The 14,154-nt window shown below is 41.9% G+C and overlaps 1 protein-coding gene across 1 annotated transcript in view; it reads left to right on the plus strand.

The window, feature by feature from the left end:
- The window catches only part of ADAMTSL1 (ADAMTS like 1), a 100,425-nt gene that overhangs the window by 49,985 nt on the left and 36,286 nt on the right, over nt 1-14,154 (plus strand). The window contains exon 9 of the mRNA XM_068667296.1: nt 6,191-6,318. Within this exon, the coding sequence (XP_068523397.1) occupies nt 6,191-6,318 (128 nt within the window). The remainder of the gene's footprint in view (nt 1-6,190; nt 6,319-14,154) is intronic.

The following is a 14,154-nucleotide window of genomic DNA, read 5'->3' on the forward strand; positions in this document are numbered from 1 at the left end:
CTGCATTTCTTACAGTGCTCCATCAGGGTCTCTCCAACATGGTTATTGTATCAGAATGTGGAGGTAGCGAGGCTTCTGTCTTCCACACATGTATCCCTGTGTAAAAATGCCCCTGAATAAAATTCGGTGGGCATTATAAACACCATTCCCTATGTATGTTCTGATAGAGGCTGGAAACCATGTTAAGAACATAAAAAGGACATTAAACTATTAGAGAGTGTCCAAAGGAGGGCAGTGAAGGTGGTGAAGGGTCTATAAGGCAAGACGTTATGAGGAGCAGCAGAGGTCCCTTGTTTTGCTCAGACCAGAAAAGAAGAGGCTGAGGGGAGGCCTCATGGTGGCCTACAGCTCCCTCACAAGGGGAGCGGAGGGGCAGGTGCTGAGCTCTGCTCTCTGGGGTCAGCAACAGGACCTGAGGGAACGGCATGGAGCTGGGACAGGGGAGGGTCAGGCTGGGGGTTAGGGAAAGGTTCTGCACCCAGAGGGTGGTCAGGTACTGGAACAGGCTCCTCAGGTCATAGCACTGAGACTGTCAGAGTTCAAGAAGTGTTTGGACAATGCTCTCAGGCACATGGTTTAATTTTTAGATAGTTCTGTGTGGAGCCATGAGTTGGACTTGATGATCCTTGATAATTCCAACTCAGGATATCCTATGGTAAAGCTACAGTAGGGAAACATCTTTTGAATTTGAGGATGGTTACAGATAACCTAGTATTTTAATTAAGTTGTATCTGTACTGAAGGACATAACATGAAATGGCTACTTTCATTTGAAAATGAATGCTGGTCATTTTATTGATTATTACTGTGGAACCATACTTTATGGCTAATTGGAGCTATCACAGTCACCTCAACATACTGATGTCTAAGCATTAGTCATCTAATGTGAGTTGTTACATCCTCACTTGTACAAACTCTCTGTGTGGAGCTGTCTGCCCCTAAATGTAGCCTGAGAATTTGAGTAACAAAATACTTCTTTCAATGTACCACAATAATAATGACCTTTTTCCTGTGGGTAGCCTTTATATACAGATCACTCCATTTATATGTGTGCAAGAGTACACAAAAAGAGACTATTGCAATACCAGTCACATACAATACTGTGTTGATAACATTCATTTTTTCTCATGTGTGTACTTCAGATTTTATGCTTTGGTCTTGTTCTGTGAGGAAGTGGTATATAAGAATAGGTTGTGGATGAAGCAGACATGTTAACTGACATGCTACAACAAAACAGTCCAAGGATTTGCTAGCAACTCTTTCTGCACAAGACAGTGACCTCAGTTAAGACATCTGACTGTAGTTAGCAGATGAGCTTTGGAAATGAGAAGACACAGAGTCAAGGTAAAAATTAATTTCTATTGTGGTGCCTGTGGACTGACAGTGAAGTCTTGATTTGGCGAAGATACATTACTCTTTCTGTGTACTTACACAATTAGGTGAACTACTTTTTCACTTTGGCAACTGAACCATTCTGTAATCATTGCTTTCCCTATTGTACCAAGTTTTATGTTTTTGTTTTTTGTTGTTGTTGTTGTTGGTTGGTTGGTTGGTTGGTTGTTTTTGTTTTTTTTCTCTCTTTCTATGTGTGATGGCTATTATGTATCATGGCATTCACATAAAAAGTAGAGACTTTTGAAGGGGGAGGGGAGACTAAGAGCACGAATGTATCTCTTATAGAAATCTCATGCAGTCTTAATCAAGACTAGAGCCTATCATATCATTATTTGGCCATACTCCTGTGAAAATATCTTCTTGGCCCCCCAGAAGCTGCATATGTAGATTTTCATTGCCAGTGGTTACATCCTGATGGCACTATGCCTTTAAGTGATTAATTTTTTTCTCTATTTAAAATGACTTTGATTTCTGTAGCATCCTTGAAAGGGAAGTGAAGTTACATGAAGTCCTTGTATGGTTAATGCTGGCCCCTGTGCTCATGAGAAAATTACAAGTTTGACTCACACAAGCAGTCATCGTGTAGCAGCAGATTCATTTAGTTGAGAATAAAATAGTCTTATAATTTCTGAAATTTTAGTTTATATTATATACATACATCTTTTACTTTATAATGGCTTCCAACTTTTCTTTTCCACTCAGTTTGGCCTTAAACAATATACTGTATTTCTGAATTATCAAGCAACTGTGTTAGCTTAAATTTTCTGTCAGAAAAACTCAGGAAAGTGCATTTTATTTGCTGATTAGCAGCATTAGTCATTGACACCTCTTCCTTAATGGCTGAGTCAATTTTCACTCTATCAAATTCCTTCTGTATTCATCATTCATGCTTCCTCCAGGTCGATGGGTAGGGAAGGAAACAAGCAGTGCTCTGAGCTTCAGAGATGCTTGGAATCTGTAACTTTGGAGTTAATGGAAGCTAAGAAATTATGGTGCATATAAAAGTTGGTTTGCAGATGTTTTTCTGGTTTCTTGACAGCCATGTTCTGGCTTTGGCTCAAAATGCTTTTGCTGGTTGCCAGTCAGCTGTGTAAATGAAAGCCATGGTTTAAGTAGTCTCCCAGTGTATTGCTGTAAACTGCAAGGTCATCTGTGTGTGGTATGCTTGAGCTGTCTTTCAGCTCCATAGTTTTTTTTTGTTTGTTTGTTTGGTTTGGTTTGGTTTGGTTTTGTTTGGTTTGATTTGTTTGTTTGTTTTGTTTTGTTTTGTTGTTGTTGTTTTGGTTTGGTTTGTTTTTTTTTTTTCTTTGCCAACCTTTGAATGAAAATAAATAAATAAATAAATAAATAAAAATTAAAAATTAAAATAAAATACATTTAAAAAATTAAAAAAAAAAAAAGTAAAAAAATAAGCAGTTTTCCGCCCCACCTCTGTCTTACTGGGAATAAAATACAGATGTGCCTTCCTCTACCAGTATGGCAGAGCAGTGCTTTCAATGAGGGGAGTCAAAAGAGTCATGCTGCAGTCCAACTCATGCCCTATTAAGTATGCTAAGACTGGATATATGTGTTTTGTATTTTTAAAGTGTAAACGATTGGGTTTAGGTTGGGTGATGGCTATTTGAATTGTCTATTACCAAATATTGGTATAAAGTCACTTTCACATGTCTTTGCTGTGGGTGTAGTCTGGATGTTGTCATCGTGCCATGGACATCATAGAAAGGTGTCATAAAAATGAATGGCTTTCTATTGCCTATTTCCATGAGCAATGTTATCCACTGAAAAGCATTTATGTCTACTGCTCTGTAGCTCTACTTGCAAAAAAAATGAATTTGTTTAGCCCCAGTCTGTGTACTGTTACAACAAAATATAACACAGGCCTAACAAAAATGTTTGCTTTTAGTTATCAGTAGAATGAAATTAAATGATACAAAAAGCTGCAGAATTTGAAAATATCTGTGTGGTTGAAGTAAAAGATCTTTGACTTGTATTTATATGTTCAACTTGAATGCATATTTAACATCAATTTTCCTATTCTATTCTAAAGTTAAAATGTTGGGTTGATACCAACATGGATTCTGAGTGCAGTTTCAGAGCCTGCCAATATCCATCCCAAAGTCTGGAGAGTTCTATAAATGCTGAAAAATGCTTCATAAAAAAATATATATTAATTAATTAATTAATTAATTAACAACAACAACAACCACAAACTCACTTCTCTAGAAAGAAATTTTAAACATGAAATTTGTTGAGGATTTTATGCTTTATTCGATAAGAAGGTCAACAAATATCTTTTTTTCCAAGTATGCTGTGACTTTCATCAGTGGAAACCCTTCAGTACTTGATAATTCAACTTTTCTAAAATGGCAATGTATTTTCTTAGCAGACATGAAGCAGACTCTAAACAGTGGATGCTACAGAGTCTGTGGTAGGTGTTTAGTCACCAATCTGAATTAGTCACTGAATTAGTCACAGATCTAGGTCATGTAAAATATATTTGTGTCTTGGAGACAATGCAGTATGAAGTAACTGAGATGAGGCTGATTAAACATTAAGCTGTATTATTTTAAGTCCATAAATGAGATTCTGAAGACATGTTGGTGACAGAAGAAATTACTACAGATGGTATTTTTTTTCACTGCTGACAAGCAACTCAAAACCTAGCAAAAATAGTAATCTATGAGCAAATAGGGAATCCAGCCAAAATCTTTCTATACAAAAGTGGATAATGAAGTATCTACTTTCAAGAAAAGCAGCTATGCCAAATTGTGACACACAAATAATAGAATTATTGAGAAGAGGATTTTTGCTTCCTAGAGAAGGACATTAAAAGGTGAAATGAAAAGGTGAGATGATGGATCTATGTTGCAATTTTTATTTCTAAAATTAGTTACCTGGCCTATTCCTAAAAGAAAAAAAAAAGAAAAAGGAAAAAAAAAAAAAAGATTAAGAGCAAACAAATTATGATTTTTTGTGTTTTACATGTTATAATATTAAGAAAGCTCTTTTCTCAACCTGAAGGTGACCAAAACATTTCTAAAAGCATTTTTTTTAATGTGCACGCATATTTGATGTTGGACTGACTGATCAGCCCATATACTGTATTAACACACATGCAAGCAGTATACACATAGTTTTAACTATTATGTGCTGGTATAACTGGGCCAAATTCTGAAGCTCTAATGAATTCCATGTAGAGACTGAGTAAGTCAGTCCTAAAACAAATTTATGCATGATATTGATTCATGCTGAAAGAAGTTTTGTAAGTAAATAAATTTTCTGGGTGCTAGCATTGTTAGCAGCAGCTAACTAGAAATCTGCCCTGCTAAGTGGTAAAAATTAAAAGAACCTTAAACTCAGAAGTGCAGAAGAGATTCTTCTAAGCACTCTTTTCATGGTTGGTGGGTAGAGGTTTTTTGTTTTCTTTTGTTTTTTGAGTGTGGGTGTGGTTTTGATTTTTTTGTTGTTGTTGCTTGCTTTGGTTTCATGGGGTTTTTGTTTTCTTTTTTGCTATGCAAGCAAAGATGCAGTTTAAAGATGATTAATGATTGTTTTGTAAATATGCATTTTACTAGGCACTTGCAAAATTCCTTTGACATAAGACAGCTCTCTCCTTTAATTATTAATTATTATTATTATTACTTTAAAAGGGTCAAAAAAAGAAATTCAACTCAATCTTTTCTATAATATATTTTGATGGCTGGCCCTAATGTGGTTTGTTTTAGACAGCTACCACCCACAGTGTTTTGAAAGAATTCTTCTTCTGATTTAAAGCCCATGAGACAACAGTTCTCAGTCAAGGGGATGAGGGAAAGGAACTCATCAATTCCAGTATCTGAAAGCAGACTTTTTTAGCAAGTGTTTGACAGGCATATCCCTCCCTTACTTTCACCTTGGAGGCCAATGACAGCCCCAGCTAAGAATTTTACGTAGAACAGCTGCTGAAAGTTTCTGATGAGAAAAATAATTTGTCTTTAGGTTTTTTCATCAGTTTCAGCTAAAAAATTTAAGAGAGGAACACTAACAATGAAATACACCATGCAGAAAATGAGGATACATGAACATGAACTGATGGAGTTACGCCACCATAAAAATTAATTGTTTATGAACAGAAACATCAGAGTGTTAAGGCTGTATTCATCCCATCTAACTGTGGGCAGTGCACTGAGATCACGGTCAGCTCTTCCTATTGGCAGAGATGGTTGACTCAGCCCAAGGAGGAGCTGAGTATTCTTTTCTGTCTTCACTGACTACTAGGGGAGCAACAAAACTAAGTTTGCACAAACTGCCTAGTAATCTAAGAATCTGGAGTCTATTTCAAGCTCTGACACTCAGCCTATGAGACACTTCACTTCTTTCTGCCCAGCTTCAGCAGGTTTTATGACTTTTATATGCAATGTCTTTTTCTTTGCTGTTGTTGCTTCTGCTTTGCAGAACTGGGAGGCAGAAGCTAGGCTAGTCATTTGACGACATCACATAGGAACTGACAAAGCAAAGGAATAGGTTTTACTTGCCATAGACGATGTTCTAGATGCGGGGAAATCATTCTCTAATACACATAGCAACATTAGCAGAAATGGGAACTAGATTAAAATATAGTTTAAATAACCACCACTTACAGTCACTATGTAAGTCTTTGAACTTTGTAATAGACTTTCAAATATAACCTTAGGCCCTGAACTTTAAAAATAAATAAACAAATTAAAGATCACCTAAATCTGTAAAAATCCTAGTAAATATATTCATACTCACACCAATTAAGAGACCTCTATCTCCTTCTTTCTGCTTTACTCCAGGATGCTTCTTCAGCCTGATGACTCCTTGCAGATTCTAGCGCCTGTGGAGGCTGATGTGGGTTTCTATGCTTGCAATGCATCTAATGCTCTGGGATCTGACTCTGTGTCCATTGCTGTCACTCTAGCAGGTAATGGTTCACTGTCCATGATTGCACAATGGTGCCTGCCACTTGTGTGTTTCTGGAGAGAAATAGTCTGCGGGATAACAGCTGGATCTGGAAGGTGGTTGGGGAAGGTGGTTTGACAAAGGTACAAGTCAGTGAAAGTTCAGGGAATGTGTTTTGGAAATCCCTGAGGCATAGCCCAATTTTCACAGACAGTTCATGACATTTGTGTCTTTAGGCAAGTGATCAGTACTTTTTCTCACTTGCTAAAACTGAAACGCACTCTCAAGAAACCGCATATGCTCATTATTCTCACTTATGGGCAGTGCAGTTCAAGCTCTCCAATTTGTATGCCTTGTTTTAAAACTATTGCTGGTCTTTTCAAATCTGACAGACTGATCCAAGAACTTACTTGACTGAAAGTTAAAGAAGTCTACAAAATACCAGAGATGAAGAACTAGTCCCATGTATGACTGGGCTCTGTATTGTGTTTGATCCACTGTGACACCTGCATAGCTGGCACTCTCCATCACTGTCAAACAGAGGTTCAGAATATATTAACTTCTATACTTATATTTCTCTAATAACAGTTCAGTTCTACAGCAGACTAAATATACTTTGTATGTTTAGATTTCAGTTACAAAGAAATCACACCCAAATGTAACTCAAGGAAAATCAGAAGTGACGCATGAATCCAGTTTCTTTAAAGTAGATTGGTAGGCAGAGTCAGCAGGCTCACAACCACATCTGGATTAGTAGGAGAGGCACACAACAACAAACATGAATGAGAGACAATTGGGTAAAGACAAAGGAAGAGAAGGGAGTTACAGTTAAGGACTGTGACAAGACATAGAGGTTTTGGAGAAGCAGGATCCTATTTATTACAAAGCTAAAAGGAGACACACCTGACACCTAGGGACGTGGTTTAGTGGGTGACATTGGTAGTAGTGAGATGGTTGGACCAGATGACCTTGAAGGTCCCTTCCAACCTTTATGATTCTATGATCAGGAATGCTAGAAAACTTATTGATTGTTCAGACCTCTCCATTTCACTGTTCCCTCTGAAGAATGTGAAAGCATTTGAGTGGCTCCAATGTGCAGGCCATGACAATCACCTGTATCCATGTATGTTCAGAGGGAGAAATAGTTGTTAATGAGCTTGATTTTTGTTGTTATTGTTAGCAAATAGAGAATCTGGGGCCAGATAAGCATAAAGACAATATAAGTATGCATCAATGGCCAGAAGTGAAGCTCTCATGATCAACACACCAACAAGAAGGAGACCTTGTCTGCCCCATAGAAAAAGAACATCTGAATCTTGCAGGGTAGAAAAGGAAGAGCTACTTACCACATGTAGACAACCCAGGTAGTGATCCTTTTTGCACTACTGTAGGTCAGGATATCTTAGCTGAAGCCAGAATAGCAGGGCAATGGTGCTGCTGCTAAAGCACTGTGGTGTTTTACAAGGAGCAACTCCACAGTAAACTGCTTGTGTCGCACCAGTAAGAAACCGAAGATGAAGACAAAAAATGGTCAGTCAAAACTGTTATCCTGTCCATGTTGCTCCAGTCATTTTAAAAATAGTAGTCTTTGCATGAGGTAATTTTTGGAGACAAGTTCATGTGAAGCTATAGAAAAATAACCTGGGCATTATGTATATACAGAATCATAGAATGGTTTGGGTTGGAAGGGACCTTAAAGATCATCTATTTCTAACCCCCCTGTCATGGCCAGGGATACCTCCCACCAGACCAGGTTGCCCAACGCCCCATCCAGCCTGGTCTTGAACACTTCCAGGGAGGGGGCATCCACAGCTTCTCTGGGCAGCCTGTGCCAGTGCCTCACCATCCTCTTAAGAAAGAATTTCCTCCTTACATCTAATCTAAAACTCTCCTCTCTTAGTTTAAAGCTATTCCCCCTTGTGCTATCACTCCATTCCCTGACAAAGAGTCCCTCTCCCACTTTCTTGTTGGCCCCCTTTAGGTACTGGCAGGCCTCCCTGTAGCCTTCTCTTATAAGGTCTCCCTGTAGCCTTCTCTTCTCCAGGCTGAACAACCCCAACTCCCTCAGCCTGTCTTCATAAGAGAGATGCTCCAGCCCTCTGATCATCTTCATGACCATCCTCTGGACTCATTGTAATAGATCCATGTTCTTCTTGTGCAGGGGAGGACAGAGCTGAATGCAGGGCTCCAGGTGGCATATCAGAATAGCAGAGCAGATTGGGAGAATCACCTCCCTTGACCTGCTGGCAACACGGCTTTTGATGAAGCCCATGATACAGTTGGATGTCTGGGCTGCAGGCACACACGGTGCTAGCTCATGTTGAGCTTTTTGTAAAACATCTGCCCCAGGGTGCTTTGACATTATTTACAGGAGGATCTGTTCCATAACCTTTCCAGGCACAGAGGTGAGGCTCACTGGTCTGTAGTTCCCCAGGTCCTCATTTCTGCCCTTTTTAAAAAAGGAAGTGATATTTCCCCTTTTCCAGTCACCAGAGATTTCACCTGGCTGCCATGACTTTTGAAATAAGATGGAGAGAGGCTTGGCAACTCTATCAGCCAGTTCCCTCAGGACTCTGGGATGCATTTCATCAGGTCCCATGAACTTGTACCTGTTCACTTTCATGAGAAGGTCTCAAACTTGCTCTTCACTTACAGTGGGAGGGACTTTGCTCCCCCAGCCCTCACCTACGGGTTCAGGGAAACAAGAGATGTGGGAAGCCTGACCACCAGTGAAGACTGAAGCAAAGAATCACAGAATCACAGAATTTCTAGGTTGAAAGAGACCTCAAGATCATTGAGTCCAACCTCTGACCTAACACCAACAGTCCTCTACTAAACCATATCACTAAGCTCTATATCTAAATGTCTTTTAAAGACCTCCAGGGATGGTGACTCCACCACTTCAGCCAGACCCAGTACCATTGGGCAGCCCATTCCAGTGCCTAACAACCCTTTCGGTAAAGAAGTTCTTCCTAACATCCAACCTAAACCTCCCCTGGCACAACTTAAGCCCATTCCCCCTTGTCCTGTCACCAGGCATGTGGGAGAACAGACCAACCTCCACCTCGCTACTGCCTCCTTTAAGGTACCTGTAGAGAGCAAAAAGGTCACCCCTGAGCCTCCTTTTCTCCAGGCTGAACAATCCCAGCTCCCTCAGCCACTTCTCGTAGGACTTGTTCTCCAGGCCCCTCACTAGCTTCGTTGCCCTTCTGGACTCGCTCGAGCACCTCGATGTCCTTCTTGTAGCAAGGGGCCCAAAACTGAACACAGCACACAAGGCGCGGCCTCACCAGAGCCGAGTACAGGGGGACGATCACCTCCCTAGCCCTGCTGGCCACACTGTTTCTGATACAAGCCAGGATGCCGTTGGCCTTCTTGGCCACCTGAGCACACTGCTGGCTCATATTCAGCCGACTATCCACCAACTCCCAGGTCCTTCTCCACCAGGCAGCTTTCCAACTATTCCTCTCCCAGTCTGTAGCTCTGCTTGGGGTTACTGCACCACAGGTGCAGGACCTGGCACTTGGCCTTGTTGAATTTCATGCAGTTGACCTCAGCCCATCGGTGCAGCCTATCCAGATCCTCCTGCAGAGCCTTCCTACCCTCGAGCAGATCGACACACGCACCTAACTTGGTATCATCTGCAAACTTACTGAGGGTGCACTCAATCCCCTCATCCAGATCATCAATGAAGATATTAAAGAGAACTGGCCCCAGCACCGAGCCCTGGGGGACGCCACTAGTGACTGGCCTCCAACTGGATTTGACTCCATTCACTACGATTCTTTGGGCCCAGCTATCCAGCCAGTTTCTAACCCAATGAAGCGTGTTGCTGAGCACCTCAGAGAGGGCCCTCTGCTCATCTGTTAGGGGGCACACACTCTCCTTGGCCTTCTTTTCTGGTCCAAGAACCCATAGAATCCCCTCTTGTTATTTTTTGTATCCCTTGAAATGCTTATTTCCATCTGTGTCGTGGTTTTTCTGATCCCATCCCTGCACATCCAGACAGTATCTCTGTACTCTTCCCAGGCCACATGTCATTGCTTCAACTGCCTGTGCATTTACTTCTTGCACCTCAGTCTGACAGGATAATAGTCATTTGTCTGTATTTGGTAGTCTGTTGGTAACACCCATAATGCAAGCCCCTGGTAAGCAGCAGACTTCTTTCAAGAGCAGATCCAGCAGGCGGTCAGATCAGCACCTCTGTACCTCTCAGGAGAAAGACTCCTACAACTACCACTCATGTTTGTAGGGAGAAAATTCGTGTGGCTAAAGCACACCTAGAGTTGAAGCTGGCTGTGTCTGTGAGAGAAAATAAAAAGGGTTTTTTTAGATATGTGAATGGAAAAAGGAGAACTAAAGAATACATAGGGCCGCTCCTTGATAGGGAAGGTCTCCTCACAGACAATTACATAGGCAAAGCAGAGACGCTTAACGCCTTCTTTGCCTCTGTCTTCAATGCCGATGATGGGCTTCGGGACCCAGGGTGCCCTGAGCTGGAGGACCAGGACGGTGGGGATTACAAACTCCCAACCGACCCTGAACGTGTGCGGGATTTGCTACTCCACCTGGATCCCTACAAGTCCATGGGTCCGGATGGGATTCATCCCCGGGTGCTGAAAGAGCTGGCGGACGTCATCGCGGAACCTCTCTCAATTATTTTTCAACGATCCTGGGAATCTGGAGAGGTCCCGGTAGACTGGAAGCTGGCAAATATTGTGCGGATTTTCAAGAAGGGTCAGAAAGAAGACCCTAGCAATTACAGGCCTGTCAGTCTCACGTCAGTGCCTGGTAAAATCATGGAGAATATGGTTCTCGAACGTATTGAGGCGCACCTGGGGGACAAAGCAGTCATTGGTCCCAGCCAGCATGGGTTTGTGAAGGGTAGGTCCTGCCTAACTAACCTGATTTCCTTTTATGATAAGATCACCCGTATGGTGGACCAAGGGAAACCAGCTGATGTGATTTTTTTGGACTTCAGCAAGGCTTTTGACACGGTTTCCCATAGGATCCTACTGGACAAAATGTCCAGCATACAGCTAAATAAAAACATCATACGATGGGTGAGCAATTGGCTAACGGGCAGGGCCCAAAGGGTTATGGTGAATGGGGCTGCGTCAGGCTGGCGGGCGGTCACCGGTGGGGTCCCTCAAGGCTCCATTTTAGGGCTGGTACTTTTCAATATTTTTATAAACGATCTGGATGTAGGAATAGAAGGTATTTTGAGCAAGTTTGCTGATGACACCAAACTTGGAGGAGTTGTGGACTCAAATGAGGGTGGAAAGGCTTTGCAGAGGGATCTGGATAGGTTGGAGAGCTGGGCGATCGCCAACCGCATGAAGTTCAATAAGAGCAAGTGCCGGGTCCTGCACCTGGGACGGGGAAACCCTGGCTGCACGTACAGACTGGGCGATGAGACGCTGGAGAGCAGCCTAGAAGAGAGGGATCTGGGGGTCGTGGTAGACAGCAAGTTGAATATGAGCCGGCAGTGTGCCCTGGCAGCCAGGAGGGCCAACCGTGTCCTGGGGTGCATCAAGCACGGCATCGCTAGTAGGTCAAGGGAGGTGATTGTCCCTCTCTACTCTGTGCTGGTGCCACCTCACCTCGAGTACTGTGTGCAGTTCTGGGCATCACAGTATAAAAAGGACATGAAACTGTTGGAGAGTGTCCAGAGGAGGGCTACGAAGATGGTGAAAGGCCTGGAGGGGAAGACGTACGAGGAACGGCTGAGGGCACTGGGCCTGTTCAGTCTGGAGAAGAGGAGGCTGAGGGGAGACCTCATTGCAGTCTACAACTTCCTCGTAAGGGGGTGTCGAGAGGCAGGAGACCTTTTCTCCATTAACACCAGTGACAGGACCCGCGGGAATGGGGTTAAGCTGAGGCAGGGGAAATTTAGGCTTGACATCAGGAGGGAGTTCTTCACAGAGAGGGTGGTTGCACACTGGAACAGGCTCCCCAGGGAAGTGGTCACTGCACCGAGCCTGTCTGAATTTAAGAAGAGATTGGACTGTGCACTTAGTCACATGGTCTGAACTTTTGGGTAGACCTGTGCGGTGTCAAGAGTTGGACTTGATGATCCTTAAGGGTCCCTTCCAACTCAGGGTATTCTATGATTCTATGATTCTATGATCTTCTTTTCCTAGTTGCATTGCTTGTTATGCAGGGAGCAGACTGGGCTGTCTTACTCAGCTCCACTCATCCAGCAATGGGTCTTCTCTTTTCAGTCTGCAGAGGGGTGAAGCGGTTCTGTAAGGGCACCTCAGGCCTTGGGGGAAGATTTTTGCTCCTGCTGGTCCTTGTTGTTGCCAGCTTCTGCTCTCCTTCTTTATTGGCCCCCCTCTCTTCAGCAAGTGCAGGTGAGAGAGTTTCAGGCTCTTTGGCAGTCGGCTGCAGGTCCACTGCAGACTGTGCTAGATCCAGCTAACTCCTCCTCAGCCTCCCTGATGATACACAGCCTTCTCACTGTCTTCTGCTGCTGTGGCAGAGGAAGACAAATAGCTTTTCTACATGTATTATAATTGTCAAAGCTGTAGTTTAACTTTCTTAGATGAATTAATATTCATGCATCCCAGACTTGAGCTGAACTCTGCTTAAGAGCTGCTATACATTTTCATCTCCCATCCAAGGTAAAGAGCTGAACATCTTATAAAATTAGGCCATAAACATCAAAATGAGATACAGAGTAGTTTTTGGAACAAAACACAAACGTTTTGGCATAATGGGAGTACTTTTTCAAAGAAAAATTGGAAAGCTGAGACCACCTTTAGATGAATCAGGACTGGGGCTGAAACCTTAGTTTGTTGAAGAATGTACTGATTAGTTTAGCACATGCATGGAAGAATAGCAGTGGACTGTATTTCCATTTTTCTCAATAGTTTGATACTCTTTTATTGGTTAAGCAGCTAACAGACTTTTAATCTTTTGATGAGATTGTGGAACACAATCAGGAAAAAAAAAAGAAAAAAGGCTGATGGATAACTGGAGAATAACTGGAGAATTTTTCTTCCTTTATGGTTTAGACATCAAAACTTTTGGAAATATTTCAGCAATAAAATGTAATATTTTACTTTACTATTCTTAATCATTAAAGACACAGAAAGTAAAATATGTACATATATATATATATACTGATATGACAGGAATTCCAAGTGAAAAGCATCTTTTAAAAGTCCTGGAACTATGGCTCTATGGAAAAAATATATATATATACTTTAGGCTGAATTAAACCTTCAGGACTCTGCCTGATATTGAAACCAAATTCTTTTCCTCATCTCCAGCTTTTCTTCCTTGCTTACCTCCAAATTAATGGATAAATGAAACCTGGGGGAGACATTAGCATTAAACCTCCAACTTCTAGAGTCAAATGAAACCTTTTGATCCCATTTTGTATCTGATCATCTATTTAAAAGGGGGAAAATGTGTTTCTAGATTTTTGGATAAAGATGAATTTGAAAATACAGCACTGAGACAAAAATAGCACAGCTCTGCACAATTTAAAACAATGTTGTCATGCTGTTCCCCTTCTGCCAACATCCTTCCTGCAAAGCATTTTGGATGGGAGAGAGGGTTGCCTTAACACAAGTATGCCACCTCTGCTACTTCATTCCCCTCTCTTAGAGATAAGCCTGGGTATCTCTTGAGTTTTTTGTCATATTGGCATGCCTTTACAGTGCACCTACAGTATAAGCTATATAAGTCTTCTAGTCATTGATGGCGTCACCATAGCTAACTCCCCACAGACAGGCACAACAGCAAGGCAACACCTTGACCCACTTGTTCACAGTTACCAGTGTCAGAAGCACACTGAAAACAATCTGAAATGTTTTTTGCAGGTGAAGCAGGTATCTTTTTTAGAGAT

Source organism: Anas acuta, chromosome Z, assembly GCF_963932015.1.
Source record: "Anas acuta chromosome Z, bAnaAcu1.1, whole genome shotgun sequence".
NCBI lineage: Eukaryota > Metazoa > Chordata > Aves > Anseriformes > Anatidae > Anas > Anas acuta.